Below are 19,392 nucleotides of genomic sequence, written 5' to 3' on the forward strand. Positions count from 1 at the left end.
AGATGAGAGTGGTCCTTACTGAACTTTATTTTCATGATCAATCATCATGTAACACCTTCAATGAAGCCCATTTTTTCCACAGTTTCACACAGAGCTGATAATTTTCTTGAATGATTGTCTGTAAACCTTCATATTTCTCCTCAGATTGTCAGCACACCTGTTAATTTTGTCAATACCGAGGCACAAACTGTATAACACATGGACGTAGTCTCCGTGACATCGTCCATTGGTTTCTGAAGAGACGTCCTGAAGTCCAATGTGTTTAAAACGTGAAAACAGCATCAGAGGTGGAGCTGAGGCGGGCTTTTATTCTCATGCCAAACAGCTACAACCCACCCACCTGTCAGTCAAATCAGCTTTCATACAGTGTAAAGGAATAAAGAAATGAGCAACCGTTCTTATAACCTGGCTGTAAACATTAAAAAAGCCTTAACACATGCACTCCTGAAACTTTCTAAGACCTGCACTTTGAGGATGGTTTTTGCATTTTTATCAACACTACAGACTAGGGATGACCACAATTAATCGATTATCGATTAATTGATTGTTAAGAAATTACTCGAAACACGCATTTTTGTTATCAATTTTCCGTCACGTGGAACAAACATCATGTGGTCTCATATTACACTCAGCTATCAGGGAGGTGTTTTAAGTTTAAAGCATGTTTCGATGTGAATCAGCTGTTAAAGGTGTTGCGCACAGCGGAGACGCTCAGCTGGCGGCTGCGGCTGTGCGTCAGGTCTCCACGTGCGCTTTTTAAAAGAGGATCAATACAAAACTGCTGCCAACAACGACACGGACACGAAGGTTCACAACTTTAAACAGGACATTTCTACCTTTGGATACGGAGGCAACAGACTGGGGGGAAATTCAGGTACGCTATGTTTACAGACCAGCAACATCAGATCCGTCTGGGCTTTTCTGCCGCCTGACTGATTCTGACCCGATTGCGCTAGCTGGCTGACACCTGATCAAATACACATGTTTATCGGCCATTGCGAAGATATTGAGATAAGGAGTCTTCCAATGAGAGGCAAAGCTTTTGGCTGTTGGCTAGGAGGCTCAAACTCCGCCTCTTTACATCACTCTGGCTGTTTCCGAAACGGCCTGCTACATACTACTTACTAATGTAGTAGGCAGTAGGTATTGCCCACTACATACTGCGTTTGAATTTAGTATGTAGTATGACTGTTCTGTTCGATCTGTCATGCAGCATGCTGAGCCAGACTTCGCTGGATTTCCGGTTTCGGAAAGCGGAAGTAAACAAAGGCGAAGCCGATAAATAAAAAGCTTATTTAGCATCCATTTATGATTTAAGAAAGTTAGGAAGTGGTTAATATGTAATTTGATAACTTTCACAGCACCCAAAAACAGATTTCCTCACGTCAAAAAATGCGGAAAAAGAAAAAGCAGAACGAGCGCTATGCATTATGGGAAACAGTACGCGAGGCAGACTGGTCCGATGCACACTGAGATATTTTCCCGAATCAGTAGACATACGGGGAGTTTTGGCATACTGCAGATTTTGCTCTTGTTCACATACTACTTACTACATACTGAATTTTGGACATATCAGTACATACTGCTAGTATAGTAGGCGATTTCGGAAACAGCCACTGGCTTGTCAGCAGCAATATGGCTGCCGCCAACGATTTGCCTCAAGCACACTCCAGCGCTTCAGAGGCAGATGGGGGACGTCACGGATACTACGTCCATATTTTATAGTCTATGGTCACATGTTATGAATGTCATCACCCTCAGCTGCTTATTGTGAATATCTCGAGTATTTACTGCTGCCTTCTTGCAGAAATTTTATGAGCGGGCTATTGCACAAAACACACAACAATAAATCTGAATAAATAATCCCAATAATCCCAATGCAACCTCTGAACCCTTTATCTGGTTTTGGATTCACAAATCTTCATTTAATTTAACTTTCATGGACATCATTGATGTCAATGTTCAGAAATGCAGTTTTTATAATGACACAGTTACATATGTTTTTGCATAAAAGTTTGACTTATTTTATATGATTTTTTGAATGAACTAAGAAGATAAAATAGGTTTTCTGACTTTCACATAAACGTCTTCCTTGTAAATCAACACAATGTTGTTGTTGAGCTAGATGAAGAATATGTGGTTAGTCTGATCTATGCTTGTTTTTTTTTTCCATTAGGTTAACAAAAGTTTATCTTTATTGAATTTATTTTTACGTTACAGTGACTGTAGTTGTTGATAGTGTATTTGAAGTTGGTGAAATGAGATTCATGCAGCAGAAAAGTTCAATGCCATTGTGACTAAACGAAACCGTGAAATGTGTGTGAGCACTAAACGCAGATATAACCGGAGGAGAAGCGACGTCTTCTCTTTCTCTCACCTCTTAAACTGTGCAGGACTGACCCTCCACTCCTTACAAAAATCCTCACCTATAATTAGCCGTCACGACCTCACGCCAGGTATGTGAGTCACTCTGCTGCCAGCCTCGCTCTGATTCTGGTCTCAGCAGGTGTGAGGTGGTTCAGGGACACTGGGGCACCTCGGGTTACCACCTCCTTTTGGGGTTATAAAACAATCATACTATTATTTTGATGGTTGTAAGCCGTGTGTAGATTTTCTTCAGTGCCTCTTTTTTCTAGCCAAATTCACATCCAATAATTACAGAGGCATCTTCCAAACCAAGCTTGAAATTAGCTAATAACTCTGAGTATGCTGATCCTTTGCTTTTCTGCCTACAGTCTCGTCCAAACACGGACACCTCTGGCTCTAAAAATGGTCACATCATCTTTAAATCAGCAGTCCATAAAGAGCTGACATCATGTCTCTGTTTCTGCTTCTCATACAATTTATATCAGCACTCAAAAAATTGACAGTGTCAGAAATACCTGCAATACACCCCGTTGATCAGAAATGTACCTAACCAAACATCTCAGACTTTTACCGTTAGCCGGAGGATTGCTAAGAGTCTCTGTTATTAGCAGTGCAAGTACCTCTAGCATCTGTCATGATTGGACAGTTGGTGTTAATTTGTGTTCACATCAAACATGGATAAAGTCCTTCGCACAAGTGTATTACATGTCAATGGAAAGACGCGATAAGACGCAAGTTCCGTTCAGGTGGTGCAAATGAAGCGAAACAGGCGGCCAGGAATTGCTTATTCTTGCCAATGAGGAGGATTATACAATGCATTCAATACTCCATTCGCTTCGCTTCATGCACTTTAGATGAGGGTTGAAAAATCTGGACTTTAACTAATCATTCACACCCTGATAGCCAATCAGCGTGCAGATCCTCTGGTGAAGCATGACTGAACGCACTGGCAAAGGTTTGATCGTCCGTAAAATATATCAGACAAATATCACAGTGAAGCTTTTCTGATCTCTGACTTGTCCGGTGGTGCGATTTGTACGAGTGGCACAAATCCGATGCCAATACGCATGCAGATACCTCGGTGACGTATGATGTGTCCATAGACTGTATGAAATATGGACGTAGTATCCATTACGTCACCCATCTGTTTCTGAAGCGCTGTTTTGAGGACATTTGGCGGCGGCAGCCATATTGCTGTGATAGTGACATAAAGAGGAAGGCTTTGAGCCTCCTAGCCAACAGCTACAGTGTTCCCACCTGTAAATCAAGTCAGCTGTGCCTCTCATTGGAAGACTCATAATCTCATTATCTTCGAAACGGCCGCGCTAGAAAAAAATTCATCCCCCCGTACAGTGTGTGTCAATCAAGAAATTAGCTATCCAGACTACAGTTGTCTTTGGTACCAGGCTGTAAACATGTTTATTTCTGCTGTAAAGATCGGCTTTTTTTAATTGGTGTGTATTTGGTTTCCGGTACTTCCGGATCCTCGATGAAATGCAGTTTTTTGCACTTCCGCATTGGACTCATATTTTTAGACCGGAGGTTGCCCCTTGGATGTGATGTACAGACTGGCAGAGGTTCATTCATCTGGAATATATTGTGACACATTGATTTTATCTCTGTGCAGCTTCCCTGAACTCTGTGACTCTACCTGGTTTTTATGGGATCAGGAATAAACATGAGCTCACTGTTAGGAAAGTGAGCTCGGAGCTTGGATTATCTGGTAAATTGTGAAGATCTTTGTCACTTGATTCCAGCTATCGGTTGTACTAGCAAGATAGAACTGCCCCCTTTGGCATAACCTGCTTCACCATTCAATGTAGTCAAGCTCAACCTTGTTTGATGACAACGGACTAGAGCTGCATTTGAAGAGAACCCCTCCCCTCTCGAACCATTTGCATCTTTGGGTACACACGAATAGAGCGAGTTGTTCATACGAATTAAGCGAGTGTTCAGGTTTGGTGTGAACGCAACATTAGGGCCATTTCTAACATCTGATCAGTTTTTCTTATTTTTAAAGAGTACTTCGGCATCCAAGATTAGTTGGAGGACAAACTACCAACGCTCCAATGCTCATTCCATATTCTGTCCCAAGAAGGATCTGCAGAAAAACAAATATAAACACTGAGAAATGTATTGGTTGGTTGTGGAAGAGTTCATTCACAAGGTAGTAATTCTAGTCAAGACCACAGACTGTATATGAAAATGGACGTTAACCACAGACTGGAGTGGCATTTGAAGGGAAACCCTTCCTCTCTCGCAAGATTCGCGTCCTTGGGTACACTTGAATGGAGCTAGTTATTCACAAGAAATAAGCGGCTGAACAGGAAACATTTAGGCATTCGTATACGCGTAAATTAAGCTAGTAATCACGTGAACGCAAACAACATTCCAGTTTGAGCTTGTCCCCGTCTTCTCCTTGGTTCTTTTACAGATCAAACATGTTGTACTGCTCTTGTCAAATCAATAAAAGGGTCTTTATCAGTCAATAAGGGACACAGGAATTACAATGTTGGTATGAAAGGTTTTGGAACTTCCGTTTTGTTTTGTATAAAATGTTTGAAACCCTTTGTTATGTTTAGTTGTCTCCTGTATTTCTGTGGTGTCTGTGACTAAGTGGTAGAGTCGGCTGTCTCTCGGTTTTAAGGTTGGAGTTTGATCCCAGCTCCAGCAGTCTGTCTACGTGCTGTAGTGTCCCTCAATTTTAGCATCTCTTTGTTGTTTGGGGGATATAAATTGTTGATGCCAATTGAAATAAACTTCTACTTCTACTACTTCTACACTGAGGCGATGATACAGCAGAGATTTGTCTGCTGTATTCATGCTTATCACATCAGACTTGTGCTTGTGAGAGAAACAACTGGTCCTGGGAAGAAAGAGGGACCTCATACGGGACTTGCTTAGAGGCCAGTTTTGTAAGAGAGCAGTCTTTCTCTAACCCAGAACCACATCTCAGCCCAGCACCATCCATCACTGTTATTCCACTAACTTCAGTATAGGTCAGTGTGGTGCAGTCCATACTCTGCTTTGCTGTGCCGACTTCACTCTTTCTGTGCTGACACTTGGTGTGACCTAGTTTTTTTTTGTCTGCATGATAGAGACGAGAGCAGACTCAGAGAGACTCGAGGGATATTTATGTAATATTTCATTTTTTGCTGATCCGACATTGCTGGCAAACAGAAGATTTGAGGATTAAGGATTAGTCCTCCATTGATTTCTATTCTGGTGAGATTCACATAGATGCTCAAGCAGTTTTCTGGGAAAGTGAAAAGGAATAATAGTTCTAACATTTATATTAATTTAAATGAATGAAAGGGAAGTTTTAAGTGTAACATCCATAAAGACAGCAACACAAAGCAAGCAAATCAGCATCCATGCACCTCAAACCATCAGTCCTCCAGGCTCCTGACGTTTGCAGACAACACCCTACTCTTCCGGTTGTATTAAGTCCACTGACAGGGGGTGGAATGACTACGTAGTGCTACCCTCTTGCTCTGAAAAAAAGGGGAGTTCTGGATGTCAGAGCCCCCACCAGGGCCCGCACACCTCTCAGACTCTGAGACCAACAGGGCCATGTTTAAACTTTTTTGACTGGGGGGGGCCACTGCAAGTGCAAGGGTGGCATAGAGAATGATTGCACAAACTGATGTTATTTTTTCAACTTTAAAAAGTTACACATCTATTTTTCCAAAGTCGAACTTTAAAGTGCTTAATATGTGAAAAATGAAAAGCTATAACACCTGCACACTAGCCGTCGCACAAATCTTTATTTGCAACAACCCTGTAGCCTACACCCATATTTTACCAATACATGTATTTTTTGCAGTTGATAGTGTGCAGGAGTTTGCTTGAAATTGTTGACTGACTCTTCTGCTATAAAGTGACTGCTGTTTTAATATCAAATGAAAATGCTGCCTCTTAAAGCTAATTCAGTGACTAAACTGCTGTTCCTTATCTGAGTTTTTGGAGCCCTATAAGGAGATTTTCATGCAAATATTGTCTGATTATGTCATAATACACTGCCACTCCAAAAAAAAGGTGCCACCTGGATTAAATGAAACAAATAGGTAGGGGCATTCCATTGGATAAACATTTAGATAAAACAACTTATTTAACCCTGGTTGATGGGGTGAGTAGCTTCTCATTTCTTAAACCATGTCGGAAGATATATACTGTTGTCGTGGAAAGGATGTTAATCTGTTTCAGAAGGGTCCAACTATTGGCCTGCACCAAGCAAAATAAACATCTCAGGAGATTTGCTAGGGAGCATAAAGATTGGACTGAGGAGCAATGGAAGAAGGTCATGTGGTCGGATGAGTCCAGATTAATTCCAGAGTGATGGACGCATCAGGGTAAGAAGAGAGGCGGATGAAGCACCCATCTTGCCTCATGCCTACCATACAAGCCTGTTGGGGCAGTGTTATTATCTTGGGTTCTGGGGATCTTGGGGCAGGGGAATGAGTGGTTCAGGGAGCATGATACATCATTCCTACACATGGATTTTCCACCACAGAGACCAGACCTCATCCCCATTGAGAATCTTAGGGATGAGCTGGAGAAGACTTTATCAGAAAATGAATGCAGCTCTGGATGGAAATAAATGTTATGACATTGCAGAAGCTTATCCAAATGATGCCACGGCATGCATGCCATACTCAAAGCTAAAGGCTATCCAAAGAAGTATGGAGTGTGCAACTTTTTGGGGGGGCGGGCAGTGTATAATATGTTTTTTGTGCAAATTGTTGCACTTAAATACCATCAAGTCTTTCCAGTGACTAAAAGCTTCACTGAACATTATATTCTAGCACCTATAAGCATGCATGTATCCATATGCATGGTGCCAAGACAAACAGAACCTGATTATTCCGGACAAACACTTGTTAAATTGGCAGAATGATCAATAAGCCAAAGACATAAACCTTACAGCTTTAAGAACGTTGCATTTACCAATCCCTTGTTCCGTTTCAGCTCAACCATATTGGTCTCTTATGGCTGCAAAAAGAACACCATAAAGCATAGATTAAGCTATAAAACCTCAGCTAACAAGTTTTACCCAATGCTTTCCTCCCTTTCTCTCAGCTGGACATATTTCATTTTATAGTTTTTGTGTTTTTGCAAAGTCAAACATGTTAAATACCCTTTATTTGTGTCATCCTAAACAGGATCATAAACAGATATTTATTTTTACTACACTGATTTTGTATCTTTCCTCAGAAATCCAGAGTTGATGGTGACACATACAGACACATTGTTGCAGCTGTTTTCATGCAGAGGTACCTCCGTCTGTTCCCCTCCAGTGTGTGATGAGGTGAGAAAAAGAACAGAGGAGGCATGGAGCAGAGGGGTAAACAACAGTGATTCCAGAGGACTACGTGTGACGCTGCTGTGCGTGTTTCTGGTTTCTCTGCGTCACATGTGAGTCAGAGATGTCGATGGCATCCTCGTCTCGACTCTCTGCGTGATGGAGGAGCTGTGACTTCAAACCCCACAGACAGGATCTCTCACCGCTGTTCTGCACAACCGATCCGATCCGAGTGATGACGGGAACGCATGGTTTACCTCAGAGACTGACTAATGAGGCGTGGAGGGCTCTCCCTGCTCCACACACACACACACAAGCATACACACCAACACATGTCCACTGGCTTACCCCACAAACCCCGCCCACTCGCCTCTGGTTCGTTAGTCTCTATTTACCTCTGTGTTAATCCTCTCCCCTCTCACATCCCCCCCTACTCTCTTTCCTCTCACTCTCTTGCACGCGCTCTGTCTCTCTCGCTCTCGCTCCTCCCCTCTCTCCCCTCAAAGCCAGCAGGCTGCTATTTGATCCAGACTGCTTGTTACATGATCTGCTGGAATACAACAACGCTCCCTCGCGACACGATGGCTTTTTGGGTTGTTCTTGCATTGAGGTGCAGGGAGCACGAGAGGATGCCAGATCCACGCTGAACCTCCATCGTCTGACCTTTCCTTCCCCTTCCCTTCCTCTGATCTGAACCCGTCTGTCCTCCCCTCTCACCCCCTGCCGAGACCCCCTCACCACTGTCTCCTGTCGCCCCCTCGACAATGTTACCATGCATTAACTGGCTGCAGCCTCTCCTCGCCTTGATCTCCTCCACCTTGCTTACACGAGCCAACAACTGTCCATCCAGCTGTTTATGTCCAGATCACCACACCGTGGACTGCAACGGACAAGGTCTAACCAGAGTCCCGGACTCCATCCCTCTGGATGTCCGCCGCCTCCTGCTCTCCAACAACTGGATTCCCTGGATCCCCTCAGACTTCCTAGTCCTCTACAGTGATCTGGTCTACTTAGACCTAAGGAATAATACCCTCTCCCAGCTGGAGCCAGGGACCCTGACCACATCTTCTAGATTGGTCTTCCTGGACCTTGGGAGCAACAATCTGACAGAAATCCCCTCCGGGACGTTTGGGGAGTCTAGGAGTCTGATCAAACTGCGACTGGGGAACAACCCCTACCTAACCATGGTGGACAGGGACGCTTTCACAGGGCTGACCTCCCTGAGGGAGCTGGAGCTGGAAAGGAACGGTCTCACAGAGCTGGACGTCAGCGTCCTGGAGTCCCTGCCATCCCTCCGGGTGCTGCGACTGGAAGGGAACCCCTGGCTCTGCAACTGCCAGTTTGCCAAACTGTTTGCATGGCTGACAGAGAACCGTCACAAGCTCCCAAAGGGTAAGATATAAGCGGCTTAAAGCACAAACATGCAGTCTTTCTCCCACGCTAGAGCAAGAGAAATCAAATCAAATCATTCCCAAAGTGGTGTTTAATCTGAACACTTTACCCAGCAGCTGAAATTAGAGCAAAGGATATGAATTGGTGAAAACAACACAACATGTGACTGGAAGCTCGTCTCCATCTTTGTGTGCTGAGGTAAAAAAACACGTCTCTGTTGCACATTTTGTATTCCAAAGCTGTGAACCAGGAGAGAGCTGCACCTCGTGTATTCTGTGCTGGAGGGGACATATTTTGGGAATCAACAATATCTGGTTATACAACGCTGTGCATCAAGACTGAAGATGAGACAAAGCCTTTTTTACACGAAACTGAAGGCAGACAAACAAAAACATAAGGTGGTTTTCAGATGCAGAGTAAACCGGATCGAGCACAGTTTGGATATTTTCTAGGCTTACAAAGACATCATGCAGGATGCACACACCAAGAAAGAAAACACCTACAGCAGTGCTTTATGTTCTGTGGACTGAGTAATGTAACGGTCTACATTGTAGTCATAATACTTTATTAAATGAATATCTGTGACAAAATATAAATCGTGACCAAGTCTAATGCACACTATTTAATATCATATCTAATGGAAAGATTTACAGTCCATGAAGCTCCACAAATACTGACACAAACTATTTGTCCAAAGCTACATTTTGTTTAACCTCTTCTAAAGTAATTGCGTTAAAATTCAGTGTATACGACACACTTTAATACCTTTTCTGTCATTTAAAAAGTGACTTACATCCCAATCACTGGTGCGACAGATGTACCAGTATAAAATGCAGAGAGAGGTATTTTATCGTGTTCCACTAGTTCAACCAGGAGTTGGTGCTCGTAGAAGCAAGGGACCAATTTGCTGTGTCAGAAGTCAAGCCGCACCTTTATTAAAACAGTTTTCTTCCTTTGATTGAAAGACTTCTCAATTTAAGACAACAAGCGACAAGTGGTTATGGGCCGTGTGAGTCTTTGCGAATTGATCGAGGGTCAGTTCCTCACAACTATCAAAATGAAATAGGCTGAACTAACCTGCTGCACCAGTAGCGAGCAGGAATTGCAAACCTCAAATGAGAACAACAGATGGTACTAAATATAGCTACACAGTTGCACAGAAGCTGCACATTGTGGACTTTGCTGCCCATAATAGAAATCATCACAGTTTGTACCTTTTTCCCTCTGAGAAACAAAAACAGGCTGCGTCTTTTATACTGCAGCGACCTATATTCGAAATTTCAGTCCCCTGTTTTTTTAGCTCTGAGGTGCAACTTCTATCTTAAATGCATTAGAGTGATTTTCCTTAATCAACAGTCAAATGTGTGCTTGACCTCATGGCACAAATCACACAGAGGCACAATATTATGACAGCCTAGATATTTTCAGCACTTTTTCATGATGTAACAACCTGTAAAAGAAGAAAAGAAGAAAGAGTTTAAATAGGTAGTATTATGCTTTTTTCATTAAAAAAAAAATGTAATATTAAGTTAAAATGTTGGATGTCATTACCAAACACGGACAAAGACTCAAATTGGGTGGTGTGTTTGAGTAATTGACAAATTTTGCGCTGTCCAGATGTATGTCGATATTTTTGAAAACTTAGTTTGTTCTCTCTATTTTGGTCTGTGGTTACTTGGGTCACAAAATACAGGTGTAAAAAAAACAACACTTTAAAATCTAGATTTATAGAATATCAGTATCAGTATATAAATATCAGTTTATGTGTGGGCGTAGCCTGAGACTGCAGGCTGCTCTGAACAGTTAAAAAATGGTTAAAAAACAGTCACATGTGACTTCAGAGAGATCAACAAGAGATTTTCTCAAATCATGACATCACCAGTTGGTGAATCTCCTTAAAAGAGCAATTTTTTAAAAAAGACGTACAACTTAGTTGAGTGTCAGGAGCAAGTGGCAACCTCAGGCCGCAAGAATTGAAGCATTTTGAAGTGTTAAAAACTGCAGTTTCTCAAGTGTCTGCTTGAGGCTGGCTCCAGAAGCACCAGAAACCACATACACACACATGGAAAGAGCAGATCTTTATGGCAAAAATAAACATGTTTACAGTCTTGTTCAAACAATGAGTGTAATCTCATTAGCTAATTTCCTCGATCGGCACACACTGTATGCGGGGTGAATCTTTACATAACTCAGTAGTTTCAAAGATATTAAGATTACTAGTTTTCCATAATATGAGGCGCAGCTGACTCGATTGAAAGGCGGGAACACTGTAGCTATTGGCGATGAGGCTCAAACCCCTCCTTACATTAGCTCGACAGCAGTTGGGTTGAGTTCAGCATTTCTAATATGGCACCCACTGACAATTGGCTTCAAAACAGCGCTTCAGAAACAGATGGGGGACCTAACAGATACTACGCCCATTATTTATAATCTATGGTCAGGAGGCTTCCAGAATGCTGGGTTCCATAGTGCTCTGATGTTCCTTAAAGTGACAGTAGCTGAAATAAAGCGTTACAGACAGCCTGAGATAAGTGGAGTGTTTGAGCTGTAAATCATGTGAAGCTGCTACAGAGCTATCAGAGGGAGGATATAACACCTAAAAAATTAGCATAATACTCAATAATACTCTTGAACTGATCGCACATGTTGTCATGCAACATCAACCTATTACCATCAGTCACATGACAACAGGTGGCCAAACTCCTGTCACCATTCAGAAGGCCTCAGCGAGGATGAATGTATGTGTACTTGGTGTTTTGTCCTCAGACAGCTGAATGGAACACTGAGCATTTTCCATGCTCACTCTGAAGTGAACGCTCTGGTCGCCATATTAACAAGGATGACTCAACTTAAATTTGAATGGCAAAGAGGTGGAGTTGAGGCAGACCTTTAGCCTCCTGGCTACGAGCTCGATGTTCCAGCCCGTCAGTCAAGTCAGCCGTACCTCTGATCGTGAAGAGCTCAGAACCTTAATATTTTCTGTACTATTGTATAAAAATAATTCAGCCCCCGTACAGTGTGGGTGGTTGGAGAAATTAGCTATTCAGACCAAAATGTTTTTGAACCACGTTGTAAACATGTTTATTTTTGCGGTAAAGATCAACTATTTTCAATTGGTGTGTATGTGGTTTCCAGTGCTTCCAGAGCCAGCCTCAAGTGGACACTGAAAGAACTGCAGTTTTTAACACTTCCATGTCAACTTCATTTCTCCTAGCCAGATGTTGCCACTAAGGTTCTAATGTCCAAAACCCAATTTCAACCACTTTTCAACCACCTAGAGTTGAAAGGAGAACGTGAATAATGATTGTTACGATATTTCTTTAGAGCATATTTCCAGTGCTAGTTTGAATCCTGTATTTACAAAGATGTAATTTTCACATGTTTCATTTTTCTTTCAAAACACAAATATGATGCATGTTGGGCTGTATGGTGCTAAGAAGGTTTTAAGATATTGTAGAAAGAGTAGCTAGTCGTCACAGCTCTTACTACTACAGTAGAACAACGACTTTTTACTTTCAGGTCACTTAAACAACGATGCTCTTCTTTACAGTGACTGTACTACAGCAGACATATTCTTGTTTGGCTTTAAACCCAGCCTTCTTGTTACTTGAGTGTAAATAATGTGAGAGAGATGTTAAACACAACCTACATCCTGTGAACACAATCCTCTGTTTACATCAGTCAGGTCAGAGCTGAGGGAGCGACATGTCTTATTCAGAGCCACAGCACATGTGATGCTGCGACACCTGGACGAAGACACTACCTGTAGCAACAAACTGGACTCTCTCTTTCATGCAACAAGACACACACATACATACACATATAATATGTTGAAAATAAATGTCTTTAGGATTCAGATGAACTTAGAGCAAACTTGAAAATGTGTGGGAGTCTGCACTGGTTCACACTTACTGTAGATTATGTGTCTCTGCAGATATTTGTTGCATGGTTATAGTCAGAGTCATGTGCTTTTATATGTTTGCATCTGTGTGTAAAAATACATGTGCCTGTCTGTGATTCCATCTTATGATCCACCAAACACATTATGTATCCTTAAGTGTTGTAATCAAGACCACCTAAAAGGGATTAAGTTATGATCCAGACAACAGTGAATCATGGAGACAACAATGAGACTTTGAGGGCACAAGATGCAGTCAAGTCCAAGTTCAGTGCAGGCCAAGACAAGTCCAGTGCAAACTTGACCCTGCATGACTGGTTTACGCGAACCTGCGATACATGCACTACGATTAGCACTCATATAATAACTTAATGTCTGCTTATGGCCAGGCAGAGCAGCCGAGCAGCGACACTGTATTGTTCCTCACTACTATCTCATTTCCTAGCATGTAGCAGGCAGGGCTCATGTCCAAGCTAACTTTGGTTAATGTAGAGGCAACTTTATGTACCTTAGCAACAAAGCAATGTCAGAACACATCTGCTATATCTGATGATGACATACTGAGAGTATCAGCTTTGGTGGCATGGGTCTATGAGATCCCTGGTGTCAGAAGTTTTGCTTATTTTAGGTTCTGTGTATTTTTAAAGGGTTGTTGTTTCTGTAGATGGATAATGTGTTGGCTTTTGTTTGGAAGCATTTCACAAGAGATACAGTATCTTAGATAAATCAGCGGAGCCTCTAACCCAACAAAATATCACATTTACCAACTCTACAAGAAATAAGATAGCCAGAGTATAATTAAGGAAATCATACACACACATTTGAGATGGTTAAGACATGTGCCAAATGGAGCAGGAGCTGGTCAAATTGGACTTCAGGGTCTTAAATTTAAGTCTCAAGTCCTTTTCGTCCAAGACGAGATCGAACAAGTCGGACACCTTAAAGAAAGTGGTCACAGGATCTGTCTCTGGACATAAAGAGCCTCCCCCTCCCTGTGCACACCTGTTTCTGTTCCTCTTTGTGTGTTCTATCAGTGTGCATAACGTGCATGTATGCTCTTGTGTGCACCTGGATGGACATTTGCACATTTCACTGCACACCCATTTCTGCATGCGTAAACCTGCACACGTGTTTGCGTGCTTGCATGTCTGTGTTGTATGTCAATGTGTACGTGGTGTCCATATGAATTAGCATGTGAGCTCCTACGCCCTTGTCAGTGTGCCTCTCCATGTCTTTGTTCATACAGGATGATACACATCTCTCAGTGATTGCATGTTTGATTATGTTGATGTTATCCCATTCGTGCCCCAGTGTGTGTTTCTGTGTTCGTATGTGTGTGTGAGGGGGCGTGTGCCTGTCTGTTCATCTCCTGCATGTCTGTGTGAGCATGTGTGAGTCTGGCTGCCTGTTGTAGCTCCACGTGACTGGAATATCACCAAGCAATGAGGTCACCAAGTCCCTTTTCATGTGGAAAACCCCTTCTGGTCGTACAGTGACTCACACACACACAGACACAGACACAGACACACACACACACACACACACACACACCCACACACACACACACACACACACACACACACACACACACACACACACACACACACACACACACAAACACACACACACAAACACGCAGGCAAGCACAAACACACACATATATGCTTGACAATGATGTCTAGTGACTCTCGGGTACAACAGAGCTACAGAGGAGTCAGGATAAAATGTGAGTGCGTCTCTGCACACAGTGGACAAAATGTTTGGGGGTGTTAACATGCATCAAGACAGAAAATACATCACTCGGTTCCTACTGTCTTCATGGGGTGAAAACAGTGTGCAATTACAACATCTCGCAGAGAAGATAATGAATTCAGAGAATGATCATGTTTATTCCTGTGGTTAAATAGTTAGAGTGCATTCTGGATTTCTATCGGCTTGTAAGTGATCACAGCCAAACAATGAAACCCACACACTGTTTCTCCTGAAAGCTGTAGACAACAACAGCAGTACTTTTTCCACTGCATGTGTGCTCAAGATTTGATGCATCGATTGTTTTTTAACACTTGAATGTGGGATTTGTTTTTATAGAAATATACCATACCATATTTTTCAGCATTTTTGGATGAACACTAGTTGCAATGCATCAAAGTGTAACATAACATGCTACAAAGTGTAGCATGTTATTTTAATGTAGAGCTGATACATGTTGCTGTTTATCATACAGACATGATTAAATAATAGAGTGGACATTTCAGAGGAGATGAATTGAACGGCCGAGGTCGGGGATCCCTGAAGTGCTGTAAATGCGGAAAACTACAATGCCGCCAATCAGTCATACATTGCCAATCAGCATGGAGATCCCCCGGATGTGTATGGTGATGACTGGGGGAGTTTTATGTATCAGTTCAATTAAGGAAAAATTGATAGTGTTTCTGCAGCTACCTGAAACCATTGTTTTTGTTTTTTTATTGAAAAAAGGTGGAGGGCGCTGATTGCTAAACCATGCGCCCCTTAAGCGGTTGGCCGGGGTTTGATTTCAGCCTGAGGCCCCTTTCCCGCATGTCACTCCCCCTCTCTCTCTCCCTGTTTCCAGTTCTATCCACTGTCCTCCCCTCGCTAATAAAGGTGCAAAAAAACAAAAAAAAAAAATTAAAAAGAAAAGAGGTGGAAAGTGGTCAGATTATCTGGTAATTAGTCAAAACCTTTTTCTGTCAATAATTCCAGCTATCAGTTGTACTATCAAATTTGCACTGCCCCAATTAGCATCCCCGGCCTCTTATCTTTGGATACTTATGCACTTGCGGATGGGGCAAGTTATAGGCATAAATATCACAATATAGTAATGGTCAGTCTTGTAACTGATGGTCTCATTTTATCATTGAGGTCATAAAAAGACATCACTATTAATTTTATAACCACTTAAAAACTGCAATAACAGGTGAAAGGTGGACGGTTGTCTCAGAGGTCAACAAGAGCCAAGCAGCTACTTTTGCCAAGGGGCCTCCGAAAATTTCAAGTGCAAAGTAATACAACAAACAGACAAAACTTTAACATTTAAAATAAGTTACAGAAATTGATTTGTCTGCTGCAGACTCGTGTGTGCATTACTTACACAATCACTGTTTGTCACAATGTGGAGGAAACATTGAGCATGCTATATAAGAGTGTTTAACTGTACCCACATGAGATCTAGCTCTGCAGAGGTGATGTGGTGTGCAAGTGAAATGTACAGTGAATTAATTAATTTAAAGAAGGTAAAAAACATGTTCTCTAGTGTACATGTGGGGAACATAGACATGTGTACAACCCAGGCATGTGTGTCCTCCACATACAGTATAGCGGCGTGTGCGTGTCCGTGTGCTCATCTGCAGCTGTCAGAGTCCGTCCTTCTGAATGATCAAAGGCTTACTGTTGCTTTGAAATTACCCTTGTTAACTTAAGGAATGTGTAATTTGGAGTAATACGCCTGTGTGTGTGTGTGTGTGTGTGTGTGTGTGTGTGTGTGTGTGTGTGTGTGTGTGTCTGTCTGTCTGTCTGTCTGTCTGTCTGTCTGTCTGTCTGTCTGTCTGTCTGTCTGTCTGTCTGTGTGTGTGTGTGTGTGTGTGTGTGTGTGTGTGTGTGTGTGTGTGCATGTGTCACAGAACTGTTTGGGGGAGGAGTAATACAGCTGTAACACCCGGTCAGGACCAGGCTGGATTTGTCACACAAGCCTTTGAGACCGGGTCGGGCAGAATATCACTCTGGGTGTGATGTACATGAAAGTCTTTGCTCCAACATAAATATTTGTGCACTATGGTATGATTTCGAGAACTTAAATTTAATTTGGGGGTCGTTTTTTTCTCTCTAAAGCTGGCATTTTGTATGTAAATGCATCTCAAACTGAACAAAAACTCTGATATATGTAGAAATCTTCAGTTTTTTTTACTTCAAAGTGTGTGAAAATGCATTGGTGAAATTAGCTGCAGGATAACTTTTGTGCAACTGGTTGCCTCTTGGGAAAAGGACAATGCACATTATGAGCACTCCCAGCAACAAAGAATGCATCATTTCTAATTCAACTTTAAGTAAGGGATAATGTCTGGTTAATAGCAGGTAGTTCTGGGAAACAGGATCCAGACAGAGAACCCTGAAGAGGTTCTATTTCCCATAACTACCAGCTAACCTGACATTATCCGGCTTATTACCCGGCTACTAACTTCAAATACAAGCACAGTGGCAAAAAAACTTGATTAAAAGATAATTTTATTTATTTCAATTGATTTATATACTGTTTTGAAAAATATTCCCAGTGATTCCACAGCAGTTAACAGTCCATGGCGATGGATTCTTATCTGTGTATTGCGGTCGATTTAACATGAAACTGTCACTTGTTCTTTTTCTTTCCCCCAGGTATGGAGGGGATAGAGTGCTCCCTGCCTCTGGATGGGCGTCAGGTCCCCCTCAGTTTACTCTCTGAAGAAAGTTTCCGGGAGTGCCGCGGCACCCTCACTCTCACTGACTACCTCATCGTCATCTTCTCCGGCATCTCCGTCTCAGTAGCAGCCATCATGGCCAGCTTCTTCCTTGCTTCCACAGTCCACTGCTTCCAGCGCCTCAGCAAAGGCAGCAAAGGAGACGAGGAAGAAGGGAACGACTGATGGAGGAAAGGGAAGTGCAAATGGATTACATTAAAGCTCGAAAAACTCTTGCACAGAGGTCCGGTTTGTATCCAAGACGAGAGGTCTCAACAAGTCAAGTCCAAGATCACTGGGCTGGTTTGGGAGTCTTTGGGTAGGCTTGAATCACTGTGAACAGGTATTGGCTTCATTGAATGTAGCATCTTCTATGACAGTGTACACAGCTAGCAGTAGAAACGCTGGTCTGTGGCACTAGTTTTGTAAGAAACTGAAGAACTGTAGCAATTATGCCATTTTTGAAAAATGTACACAGTCACTTTCATCAACACTGTAAATGTATTCTAGATGGAGATAATGGGACAAACTTGTGTCCTAGGGTTTGGACTATGGGAAACCAATGATTGATGTAGGGAATTCCTATAGCCACCAAACGGTACAACCTTTGTTGGAAGTAGAACCACGTCGTTTATCATTGGCCTTGTCGTCTAGTGGGACTCGCAGGCCTAAAAATATATAACCAACATGAAAGGACATAAACCAGATTAGACTGCAGGGTGTTTTAGTATTTATAGATTGTCACTGTGTCAGATTAGACAATCATAGCTTCAAAAACTCTTGCCATGACATGAAACACCAATTTTGGACCAATGTATTCATAAAAAGTGCTTCATATACACGTTGGCCAACAGAAACATCATAAGGATGTAAAAAAAATAACATGCATAAGCTTTCAGTTGGTAACATTGGTTGTCTTCCATTGTAATACACTACAAAAAGATAAAACCAATGATTGGCTGATATGTAGGGCCAATCTTTCCAACACTTTTACAACAACCTGGTTTGTGTCAGGCCCTCATCATTTCATTGGTCAGGCTTTGTAAGACCTCTGCTGAGAGGGTCTGGTGGTGAAGTGCCTTGCTCAACACCATCTTGGTTGTTGAAAGAACAGTTGTAGGATTTTAAAGATTTGCAAACGGACTCTCTGAAACATCCACACAGTCATTTTGCAGCACATATTTTTTATTTCTCATCCATCTTCTACTCTTGGTTCTGCAACAAATTCTTCATTTTGCACCAACTGAACCAAGAAACTTTGCACATTTCCGGAGTGTGATGCAGTAACTCAACTAAAGGGTTTCTATCAGTGCACTGCATTTGATATTGGGGGATCCACTGCATCGCTTGTTCACATATGTTGGTAAATATCCTCAGATTTTGGCTCTAAAAGTCATACGTGTTGACCTGTTCTCCACTGGAGCAATACATGCAATAATATTCCAGTACAGCTAATGGTAGCAGATTATAATCTAGACTTTCCCATTCTCATTCATTCGTGTACCAGTTAGCATTGATGCCAACTCATAGACAGTCTGCAGAAGACAACTGTACCTTTTACAGTTTGAGTGTGCAGCTTCCAGCCATCTGTCTTACTGTAGTTTATGCAAGTAACTGTAACATTTATATGGGTTTGTTTTAAAAGATTAGTTGCAAATTCTGTCTTTTAATTCAACAACAGTCCATTGGAGGACAGACATATATTAGAGTGATGATGTTGCAACCACCCTAAATGGACCTGATTTAAGTTACAGCTACATGACAATTTGTGAAGAGAATCATTGGCAGTCCAGTGCCTGTAAGACCGCCTGTTCCTGCCTCTTGTCAAAGGCTTTCTGTGAGCTTGAAGGCACATGGACACATCCACAGATTATAATACCATATCTGACAAAGGAGATTATTATTTGGGAGTCTATCTGCAGAGATTTTCTCCATTTCAGACATAAGAGCATTAGTGACGTCCAACACTGATACTGGGTGCT

General features: G+C 42.1%; 1 protein-coding gene across 1 annotated transcript; it reads left to right on the forward strand.

Moving 5' to 3' along the window:
* The first annotated feature begins 8,247 nt into the window (after positions 1-8,247).
* On the forward strand, positions 8,248-19,080 carry lrrc38a (leucine rich repeat containing 38a). The gene is made up of 2 exons (XM_034695223.1): positions 8,248-9,061; positions 17,349-19,080. Exons 1-2 carry the CDS (start codon positions 8,434-8,436, stop codon positions 17,594-17,596), a joined length of 876 nt encoding a protein of 291 aa, XP_034551114.1. The 5' UTR covers positions 8,248-8,433; the 3' UTR covers positions 17,597-19,080.
* The last annotated feature ends 312 nt before the right edge of the window (positions 19,081-19,392 follow it).

This window comes from Notolabrus celidotus, chromosome 11 (genome assembly GCF_009762535.1).
Source record: "Notolabrus celidotus isolate fNotCel1 chromosome 11, fNotCel1.pri, whole genome shotgun sequence".
Taxonomy (NCBI): Eukaryota; Metazoa; Chordata; class Actinopteri; order Labriformes; family Labridae; genus Notolabrus; species Notolabrus celidotus.